The sequence below is a fragment of the Cydia pomonella genome, chromosome 6 (assembly GCF_033807575.1).
Source record: "Cydia pomonella isolate Wapato2018A chromosome 6, ilCydPomo1, whole genome shotgun sequence".
NCBI classification, from domain to species: domain Eukaryota; kingdom Metazoa; phylum Arthropoda; class Insecta; order Lepidoptera; family Tortricidae; genus Cydia; species Cydia pomonella.
Window position 1 is genome coordinate 22,661,901 of NC_084708.1, and position 12,136 is coordinate 22,674,036.

Sequence of the window (12,136 nt, forward strand, 5' to 3'; positions counted from 1 at the left end):
AAACCGGTTATAATCGATTTGCATCGCTCATCACTAAAAGGAAGACGTCATATCGCCTGTGCTGTCACTATCTGTGGTAGGTGATAAAATTGATAAGCACACAGTACTTGTTGATTAAAAATTGAATCAATAGCAAAACAAACGGAAACGCGGAGCGTACAGGGAATTTCACAAAATTGTTATTATGCAAGTTAAGGATATATTTGTACCAAACTATGCGGTCCAAGTTGTTATCGTGTTCTTCTGTATTATCAGTTCCATTGTAGGAAGAAAGGTAAGAATTATAATTTAAATACAAATTAATTTAATTTATTAATACTTTTCAATTAAAACCATTTTTTTTTGCACCTGCTAGCAAAAATAATATTGTTCTGTTTCTTACCGTGTATTTTATAAAGATACAGTCACGTTTTGTTTGACGTAAGTGTAGTACGTAAGAAATGCCTGTATTAAAAACTATTAATATTTTTTTAATGTACTGTAAAACGAGTAAACACAATGAAGTTATTCAACTTCTTTATAACTAAATATTTACTACTACCTTTCGTCAAACTGCATAGGACTTACTGTATACCTTTAGTACAGTTGAGTAGAGAAACATTAACAAGCCACTGTTTTATACTGACAATATTGTTTATTTATTTAGCCTAGTAATACAAAGGTATTAAAAGAATCCCATTGTTGGGCAGAGGCCTCCCCCATCTTATTCCAATTCTGTTTGCCAGTAGCCTGTCTGTTCCATGGTAATCTTGCGAAGTCAGCCAACTCGTCACACCATTTGGGTCCTAGGCCATTTCTGCGCCTTTGTTATGTTTCTTGGATACCAAGAAGTGCTTTTTTAGGTCCATCTGTTGTCATTGTATCTGCCCCATTAGGTGCCCTGCCCACTCCCATTTGAGCTTTTTCTTTTTGGCATATCGGAATATGTTAAACAAGAGTTAAAAGCGACGGAAGAGCTTGTAGATGGACTTCCCTTATATACTGTGGGCCAATTAAACATGACAGATTTTAACCACGCATTGCTGAGATCATGCCAATTTCAACAATAAAAAATATTTTGCGTTTTCTGCACACAACACGTTATTTAACAGATAAGTTTTTCTGCCCTCCGAGCGGTAAGCGTCAACTTTGCTCCCGCTGCGCTAAACGAAGTTGCCGCTTTCCTCCTCCATCGAGCAGAAAAATAGTATGCGCACCACGGGAGGAAATGTAGGACATTCCATCACGCGTGTTTGCCAATATATTCATAATTTTACATGCGGCACGCAATTTCCTATTTTTCCTCCCTTGGGACACAAATAACTATTTTTTATATACAGATAAAGTTGCGAGTTTATTTTAAAACTTTAATATCTGTAGGTATGTCTAAACCAAGTCACATAGTGGCAGCATCACAACTAAAAAGGCGTTTTTCACTAAGTTATAATAGAAACAATTTTTCACAAAACTTGTCATTATCTCTAAAACAAGACTGATTTCAGGAAACTTCTAGTCTCTAATGCGGTCAAGAATACAGCTTTAAAATCTGTCTGGTTTAACTGGCACAAAGTGGTCCTTCAATTGACCTTAAAGATGTTTTTAAACTTAACCATAGACCAAAAAAATAAGCATAGTGCTGACCACATTTATTTATTATTTTATTGATAAAAATGTTTACATGACATTACAGTTGAACCAATGGGTCACAAAACTTAGACTAACAGCAATAATAATTATAAGTATTAACAATTATAAAACAATAATGGCACATTAACAAATTAAATTGGAACAGTTGAGCACGTAGCATCCATCGCCTCACAGAATCTCAAGCATTCACTATACACTGCCGCCCATCGCCAAGCAAATAGATCGCATTCAGGCGTCGATGCCAGGAGCGCATTGAGCAGTGACACACATACACACACACATCAGTTTTCTTACCAAAATGTGGGATGTGGGTTATTTCATAGTCAACATCTGGTATCAAGTAGCGGATTTATCAGTACCGCTAGTTGACACTGTTTACTTATTTCTCAATGACTTAACAGTACCTACTGATTTCCTGTGGTTGATACCGGAAAAGCTTCCAGTTACTAGTGTTATATTGCATACCCTTGACGACCGGTCGGGCCTTGTGTGTAGTGACCCTGCCTATGAAGCCGATGGTTCCGGGTTCAATCCTGGTAAAATTTATTCGTATGATGAGCATGGATATTTGTTCCTGAGTCATGGGTGTTTTCTATGTATTTTTAAGTATTTATCAATATTTATATATTATATATATTGTTGTCTAAGTACCCTCAACACAAGCCTTATTGAGCTTACTGTGGGACTTAGTCAATTTGTGTAATAATGTCCTATAATATTTATTTATTTATACCCTATGTTGGGCCAAATCGCAAACGCTAGGAGGCCGGTTGGACGCCCTAAGCTTAGATTCAAGGACTGCTGCAAGAGGGACTTGATCTGCTTCGATATTCATCCTCACAATTGGGAATCTCAGGCTGAAATGAGGCCAGAGTGGCGTCGTGATCTCAAAGCGGGTGTAGAAGAGTGAAGCATGACAAGGACTGGTTAGAGAACCTTAGGCAGAAAAGACTCCGCGCTGCTAGACCTCCTCCCTTGGACTCTCGTCATGTTTGTGATTGCTGTGGCAGAGCAGAAGATGCCGCTCTGGTATTGGACTCTTCAGTCATCGCAGACGTTGCAATCAACCTCCCCGCAACACCTGATTTTACCCGACGCTGCAACAATCATCTGCTATAGATGTGGTGGCCAATTCTCTCTATACCCTATGTCATTGTGCTAAGTCCTAAAGCTGACCCTCTGTTTGTTACTGCTTGTTATAGTTTTCTGATGAAGGCTATTACCCTGGAGACTACTACAATGACCAGCAAGCGCAGTACGCTAAAATTAAAACTGCACTGGGAAAACTGGAACATGGTAGGTATTTGTAAATAAGTATAAGAATGAGTTTATAAAACAAGGGGTATAAGTTTACATCAAACACGACTTTTGTAACTATCTGAAGAGTACTAAACATGGCAAATTAAATACAATTTATATATAAAGTTAGTAATAACAGTGTGTCGATGTTACTCCCGGTCGTCTTAACGATGGCAGTTTCAGGGGCCCATCTTGTCAGCGCAAGTCACTGCCTGCCTTGATAACATATCCATCATTATAGCAGGTGTCCAGACCTCTTTACAATAGCCCAATCTTGAGCTCCAGCCAAACTTCATCCCCTGAACATCCCCCAGGGCCCTGAACTCTTTCCATTTTGTTACAATGCCTGCTGAGACCTGTTCAGGGATATAGTCGTTCGCTTTGAAGCTGGCCCGGAGCGGCTAATCTTTTGTCTATTGTTAACGAAAACCGCGCATGCCACTACCTGCAAAAAAGGGTCGTGTAATTCTAATTGGCATCTGAGCGCGGGCTAGTCCAACGCTCAAAAAACCAGTGTAGATGCGCTCTCCGATAACGCGCCTTTGTTCTGCATATCGAAGACACATTTTAGACTGGTTTGGTTGCGTTCGACTCGCCGGCACTCAGTAACCGTAGAGGGACCACACAAGAAATCGCAAATTATGTTTCCATTTCATTTTGAATCTTATTTCAATTACCATAGGAGTTGTAATTCAATAACCGGTTAAAGTGACCGGACCCTTTTTTTGCAGGTAAATTATGTTTTAATCAGTTAGACATTTAATACTGTACTAGTATGTACTAGTACTATTATCTGAAAAATTGGGTAAAACTCTCACTTAATTCTATTCCTGATCAAATTATATTTCACAGCACCCCAGTATGTCCCAAACTGGCCTAACCCCGACATCAAACTTGGGCAAGTGTCCGGAGTAGCGCTGGATCCAACTGGTCAGCTCCTAGTTTTCCACAGAGCAGACAACACCTGGGATGAAACCACATTCTCCATGCGTAACGTGTACCAAAAAATAGGAGAGCCGCCCATTCCTCATAATACTGTGCTGGTCTTCAATGACACAGGAGAGCTGGTTGATATGTGGGGGAAGAATCTGTAAGTAGCTAATCTTTACTTGACTATTTCTTAAGGCCCCGTAGGTTTCTTTTTTTCTCTCACTCTCACTAAGCGTAAGCGAAATGAAGGTACGTGCTCGGGACCGCGGATATTATGATTTTGAATTTTAAATGATGTAAGTTTTAACAAGTGTGTTTTAGACCTATGTTCGTGTTTTTTTTCAACTGACAGTAAAAAAATTAGGATTCAAATAGATGAAGTCACTAGAGGAAATCCTCAAGATTGCTAATTAATTTTTTGGCATCCGTATTGTAATCTAAAAACCGGCCAAGTGCGAGTCGGACTCGCACAGGGTTCCGTACCAAAACGGTCATCCATCCAAGTACTGACTTTTTTTTTTTTTTTTTTTTTTTTCTAGGGGGAAAATGCATTCCGCATACCACCCGGGTGCGGGGGGCGACCCGAGTGGTTATGTGGGACTCCCGTCCAGGCTAATGAGGCCGACGGTATACCCACTAAAAACCCCCCATATGTCACCTCGCCGCCTTATTGGTGGGGTTACGGGAACGCTTGCGCACTCATCCGCGACCCCACCGGCGGCAGCCGCCCGCGAGCGGCTCCCTCGCAAATGCCCGAAGGCCCTTCACGCTAGGCGCGCCAGATGGTTCGACGCGCCTTCCTCCTCGGCCTCCGTCCTGCAGTGTAGCGGACCCCCCCGAGCCCGCCACAAGGAGGCCACGGGCGCCAGAAAACTCCCAGCGCCCGGCGGCAGATGAGGTCCATGGTTCTGCCGCAAACCACAACTCGGCTGCAGAGGACAGGGAGAACGGCACACCGTAATACCGACACTCCTCTTCCTCTGCAGCCCCACCAACGCCGCTACTGCGGAACGGCCCCGCCAAGGTCGCAGGGGATAGGGAGAGTGGCGCATCGTGATACCATCACGCCTCTTCCCCTGCGATCCCACCTCGGCCGTCGAGGATAGGGAGAACGGCTCACCGCAATACCGACACTCCTCTTCCTCGACGGTCCACCTCCAGCGCGTCACAAGCGGGCTCACCAAGCCCACTTGGAGCGTCCTCCTCGGGCCAGCCCGCACCTCAAACAGGCCGGCCCTTCACCGTGGGTGACCAAGCCATAGTACGGTCAAATTAACTCAAATTTCACTAAAGTCAGGAACTAATTCTAAGGACTAATAAAATCACTACGGATTGTTTTGTATGGGCTAAAAATCGAATTTTATACAATCGTTACTAAATTCACCCCCCCGGAAAGGGGTGAAATCGGCTGAAAATAATGTAATGGTTATAACTAAGAAGAGAAAAAAGGTGTACTCGGTGTAATTTGGCGTACGTTTTACAACACTTATATCTAAATTCGCACGTGTTATTTATGTTAATTTAAGCTACGGAACAGGTAAAAAAAAAAACAACATTTAAAAAAATCTATTTTGGCCATTGCGGATCTGGGGAAAGTAATGTACTCGGTGCAAATTGAGTAAATAATTAGAAAAAATATCTAAATCCAATGTCAAATTCGCACCATGGTGCGACACCCGGAAAGTAGTTTTTCATGTTTTACTGTCGTTGTACTTCGGGGGAAATTTTAATACTATTGGAAATTGATGCAATCATATTCATTTGATTTTGTTTACATTCGCACCCCATAAAAAATGGGCATTTTTATACGGAACATGCAGTTTTGTAATCAAGTACCAAAAACGTAGAGCAATAAATACACAGAAGCGACAAGCGCGTGATTAGTGGCAAGAGAAGGAACGCGCGTAGATGCACCGACGAAGCACGGCTATTGAGGCACGAGTAGTGGCATGTACTGCAAAAATAGTAGGGTTTCTGAGTATGCAGACAGACAGTCAACAAATTAAATACAGGTACGCTCAATGTTTGTTAAATTCGAAAAATCGCGTTTTTCCATATACTTACGAAAACGTTAGACTACTTAGTTCACTCAATGATTGTTTAAATCAATAGTTCCGTTTTAATGCCAGAAGAAAGATTTGTGCTCGTTGCCCGTCAAAAGTGTCAAACAAACTGTCTCGGAACAATCGCTGCGCGTAGGGTTTGAGATCCGGATATCCGAAATATCCGGATATCGGGTCATAAGATCCGGATATTACGGATCCGTTAAATATGGTTATTGTATTGACCTATAACCGGAACAATTTTCTAATGAAATTTATGAATAATTTCATACCATTTTGTCATTTAAATATAGTATTTTCATATATTTAATCAATTCAAATACTAACAGCACATCAATTTTGATAGGTACATCATGTCACGCAGTAACTTTATACAATGAATGCGAATGTTGCTTAATGCAAACATTAGATCATTGGATATCTTGATGACTTGGGGCTATAGGCTCAAAACAAAAGCAACCTGAAGGCCAAGGCTAGGATAGTAGAGTAGGAAGGAGAGAAAATTGGTCTGATAATCAACCACTAGAATATCTCCAAATGAATAGGGCTAAGATGGTCGGCTCTTTATAATTTGTCATGAAGGGCATAGTGACAAGTGATAAAAATAGAACCATGCTGCCACCGCAGATCGAAAAGAAAAGACCTACCTAAAGTAATCGGGAAGAGGAGATAGATGTTCGAATCCAAAATGCCCTAAGATGCTCAGCAGCGCTTCGTCGAGTTCTAGTGTCCAAGCTGATCAGTAGACTGTCCATGATTCAAGTCTATAAGACAATAATTAGATTTTGATGAATGACATCTGGACATTGGACTCTGAATCAGAAAAAAAAGAACAAGTTCTTAGTGAAGAAGACGAAATTCTGGCGGAATATTCTGGGACCTATCAGAGATGAAGATAGAGAAGATGAAAGCGTAGGAAAAATAGGGAGCTAGAGTAGCCCTAAAACGCTCTCGGAGTATCCAACTAGCGTGGAGTGGTGCAGAATAGAGCAGAGTGACGTTGTTCTTGTATCAAAGGCCAAGATTCTTTTTGGGTCACTGATCCAGTGAAGTAAGTAAGTATTGCTTTCATAGTTAGTATTTCATGACGAATGAACACGAGGTGAGGCATTGGATGTATTTCCAACTATGCACCAGCTAATCCAGATATAAACCCTCCTTATTAAGTACGGTTTTAGAGATAACATTATGTTAGCTATTATAGTAATCAAGTAATCATTTAAAATTAGTTGGGGTGATATCATTGTATTAAAACATAGTTAAAAACGTTATTTCTTTGTTATCTAAATCAGTTTATTCGGATATTTATTTTGGTGGATATTCGAATAATTAGAACATCACAATATTCTAATTGCAAACCCTACATATAACTTCCCAGTAGGGACACAAATAGGTAATGTAAATACTGCGAGGATGAGCTTGTTTAGGAAAAACCAGAGCGATCGAGTATATTCCTTCAACAGGATGCTCTCCTACAGCATATAAAAAGGGCTTAACAGACCCACATTGGGACCAATTTACCTGAATAGCGACCCACAAATGCTAGATTCTTGCAACTAGGCTTGGCGAAAGAAAAATGATGGACCAGCGTACACCTCTGCAAGGAGCTTTTGTCTTGCAAGTGCAAAGAATGCTGTACAGGGTGTGGGGGAGTAAAACACGGATTTAAATACACTATGCTTTGCGCATGCGAAGGTGCATGCTCTGGGACAAAATAATACGTAAAAAAAAAAATATTTTTGTTTAATTAGTGTGTAACTTTAAATAGCTAGATCCGGAGTAAATTACAATAAAACGATCTCAGTATTGTTAATTTTGATAATAATACTTTTATCGAAAATATTTTAAGTTACCTTTACTTAAACATCATTTGCCTTGCAAATTGTATTGAAACAGCCATCCGACTCTTGGTGGTGTCATCCGGTATGGAACAAAAATAGTGTAATTTGCTTGTTTATAAACCGATTTTCAAAATTTTCATGGAATTTTATAGCTTATTAATGTAGCATTCATATCTTGATACAATGTCTTCCTGTAAAGTTACTAGTAAAGTTGATGAAAACAAAAAACGGATTTCTTTTCGGGAAAATTTAAATAAAACTTAAAATTTCTCGCAAACTATGGTATTTACAAGGTCAAATATATAAACGATATTGTAGCGCATTTAATTTTGCTTTTTATGACACCCCACACAAGCTTACATGTGATATACTTGCTGTGGTATACGCAATATTCTGAACACGGCACCGGCCATTTTGATGACGTCATAACTGGTGACTTAACCACGTTAGAAACTGTCTCCCGATGGTTTTTTAGTCAAAATAAGAATAAGAATAAGAATAAGAAACCATTTATTGCCACACAAAATACAATGTTTCACTTAAAAATAATAATAATAGGCATGCGCGGCAAAAGGAACGGACTCAGCGTACGCTGCGTCAGCCATTTTATTACAAATTGATTGCGCAGCGCTGATTTTCAGTCCGTCCCCTTCACTGAACCACATTGATATGACATGCGGGTTAATGGATTTTTTTGTTTTATTACCAGAGATAGCTAGTGTATACAATTATAGTACGAAAAAATAAAGAAATTTTTATTACAAGTGAAAATTTATTATTTTAATTTGGTATTTACTTGATATTGACAACTGGTTACATTTATAACTCAAGTATTTTACTGAATAGGTACAAACAATGCCATAGTCATAAGTTTCGTTCATTGAAACGTACAGCGATAAGTAATAGTACTTTTTGTATGAGAGAATACTTATAAAAAAAAAAAAATACAAACTTATAAACAACAGGAATAGTAAGTGTCCAAAATATAGCACAACACCATTTTAAATAATTATATCCTCTGAGGAAATTTGGTAATTTAATAAAAGTAAGCTCAATTTGCCTTTAAAGGTTGGAAGGGACATTTTAGCTCGCAATGGCGGTGGTAGGTCGTTCCAGATCTTAGATGCAGAGTATTTGAAGCTACCACGATAACCTGCTGTTTTATGTTTCGGGGCACTCATTTTATTTAGAAACTTACTGCGAGTATTCCGACCGTGAACGTCTTTCATCCATCGAAACTTATTATAAAGATATTCTGGTTTATGACTAGAGACTATATTTTTAACCATACTGGCCATATGCAAGGTTCTACGTGCTGCCATCTTCAGAATTTTTCTCTCGTTTAGAAACGGTGTGATATGGGCTCGCTTTGGCACCGAGAAACAAAACCTAGTACAAGCATTTTGAACTCTTTGAATTGCCTGTGCGGTTTTAGCCAGCAGGCGTGGTCCATATACGATATCGCAATAATTAAACTGTGATAACACTAGCGACTCAACCAAAACCAGCCTCACCTCTTCTGTTAGGTAATTTCGGATACCATACAAAATTTTTAGCCTATAAAATGCGTTTCTTATTTTTGTATTAATATGATCAATGTAGCGTATATCACTATCTATAATCAATCCCAAATTTTTGGCTGCATCCACTCTCTCAATCCTTTTACCATTAATCACCAATCTAGGATCAGAATTAATTATCCGATTACGCTGTAATTTAGATCCAAATATAAGGTACTTTGTTTTTGAGGGGTTTATAACTAGGTTATTATTATACGCCCATTTGTATATTGCATCCAGATCCTCATTTATTTGCTCTATAGCACATTTTGTGTCTTTTGGGTCGAATGAAAAATATACCTGCGTATCGTCGGCATATAAATGAACACTACAGTGCTTGAGTAGTTTGCCAAGGTCAGCAGTAAACAGAATAAAAAGCAACGGACTGAGAATCGAGCCCTGTGGTGTGCCTCTTTTAACTAGTTTTACTGTCGACCGAATCTCCTGTCCCTGACCATCCTCTGTAAGAACATACTGCTTACGATCTGTCAAATACGACATAAACCATTTACGTGCTGATACTGACAATCCGTAGTAAGCCATTTTTGCTATTAACAATTCCTTGCTGATGCAGTCAAAAGCTCGTGAAAAATCCAGTAATACTAATATAGTGCATTTGCCATCGTCAGTAGCTGATATTATATTATCTGTAACTTGAGCTAACGCGGTGGCCGTACTGTGGCCGCTACGGAACCCGGACTGTACGCTCGGTAGCATATTATTTTGTTCTACGTAGTTAGTCAACTGAGTGCAAACCGCTCTTTCAAGAACCTTGGACATAACCGGCAGGATGCTTATTGGTCGTAAGTCTTTATGGGATTCTACAGAAGTACTTTTGGGCAGACACTTAACTCTGGCAAGCTTCCATGCCTCCGGAAAGACCTTTTCAGAAATTGACATATTTATTATAGCCGTAATTATTGGTAGCGTAAGCGGCAGGGTCATACGAATCATCTGTATAGTAATTGAATCACTACCGCAGGCATTCGTTTTAATACTAGTAATTAATTTATAAATTTGATCCTCGGAGCATTTTAAAATATCAAAAGTATTGTCTCCGAACCTGTTTTTAATGAAATAGCTATAAGTGTTTAGATCAAGGTGACCATTACCTGGTACGTCTAAAAAGTAATCATTAATGGCATCGGGATTATTTAGATGGTCAGGTATTAGGATAGCATTTTCAGTACCTAACGCTGAAGAACGTTTTAAGTGCTGCCACATTTTAATAGGCGTCTTAAAATTATTGTTAATATAAAATTTAAAATAAGCTTTTTTTTCTCGTTTAATAGAACTGTTTACATAGTTACGCATTTCTTTATAGTATTTTATATGTGATTCGGTTTTGGTTGAGTTAGCTTTCACAAGTGCTTTATTACGCATACTTATCATAAGCCTAATATTATCAGTCAGCCAAGGATGTGGTCTCTCTTGTACACAAACTCGTTTGGCTGGTGCATGCTTATCAAACAATATTGTCAATAAACTTTCAAAACGTTTTACCATTTCATTAACATCGCTCGCTAGCAAAACGTGTGACCAAGGTACGGCATGCAGGTCACTTAGAAATTCAGTCTCATTTATCCTATTTAAAGATCTACAGGTGGTAAATCGTGGTGCCTCTTTAGGTTTCTTGATGAGAAATTCTGAAATCACCATCGCATGATCGCTTAAGGACGGATTATGATACACACTTGTTTGTTTACATAATTCAGAAGCATCTGTCAGAATTAAGTCTAAAAGGGTAGCAGAGTGTTCCGTTACACGTGTCGGCTCTTGAACCAGTTGTTTAAGGTTTTGTTGTGTCATGAAAGTCAACAATTCGGGACCATGGTTCCTATTTGGCTGTAAGAGATCAACATTAAAATCAGTTAATACGAACACATAATTACAATAGGCGAAAACACTTACCGACTCACTAAGCGCATCCATGGCCGTACCCACTGTCAACGACTCTGGCCTATAGGCCGTGCCCACTGCTAGCCGCAACCCGCCGGGCAAGACAACCTCGAGCCACATTTGCTCGAGCGCCGATACAGGGTGATCGCGCACGCGCACCCGCAACCCGCGCCGCACATAAAACCCCACCCCACCGCCTCTGCTTGCGCCTGCTCGCGGTTTATGCTTGAACACGTAACCCGGTACTACTGGTGCACACGTTTCTTCGCCTTGTTTTAACCAAGTCTCATTAAGAGCCAATATATCTGGTTTATAACTGGTTATTGCAAATAAAAACTCATCTTTACCTGTATTGAGCGACCTCACGTTTAATAGTCCCAATAACAAATACGATTTCCGTTTATTTGTCGCGCCGCCTATGAAAACATAAATGACCTACATTTGGAGATATATTCAGATCACGATGTTCTGTGCTAAAACTATCTAATAGATAATTATATAGGTGGTAGCAGTTTTTGTAAAGTATTCTCTCATATAAACTATTTACTAAAATCATTATTAAAAATAACTTAAAATATAACATGCTTAGATTACGCACGAGAAAAATAAGTCATAACTGAAAATTGTTCTGCCTGTCGTACATTGAGGAATCAAAGCTATTTATTTCGGGTGGAAATATCTCTTCTATATCTTTGTTTGAACGCACTGTATATAGCTGAGAGCCATCGGATTTTCGAGCATATATTTTCCCATATTTTGTCCACACATACCGCCAGCTCAACCGTTTCGCTTCTTCTTTGGCCTTTTTGAAAAGCCTACGATTTTCTTTTGTCAATCGTTCATTTACGTACACCGAAGTGGGTTTCCCTGGCAGAGACATATCAGCTGTAGTTACGTTGCGCCGTACACGCGCCGCACG

General features: G+C 39.5%; 1 protein-coding gene across 2 annotated transcripts in view; it reads left to right on the top strand.

Moving 5' to 3' along the window:
* Nucleotides 1-12,136, top strand: part of LOC133519292 (peptidyl-alpha-hydroxyglycine alpha-amidating lyase 1-like) — a 26,421-nt gene continuing 14,285 nt past the window's right edge. Inside the window, exons 1-3 of one of the 2 annotated variants that reach the window (XM_061853315.1) lie at nt 1-274; nt 2,829-2,922; nt 3,778-4,015. In XM_061853315.1, coding sequence (XP_061709299.1) covers nt 185-274; nt 2,829-2,922; nt 3,778-4,015 — 422 coding nt within the window. In that variant the 5' untranslated portion in view covers nt 1-184. The remainder of the gene's footprint in view (nt 275-2,828; nt 2,923-3,777; nt 4,016-12,136) is intronic. The other variant, XM_061853316.1, reaches the window with a different exon arrangement.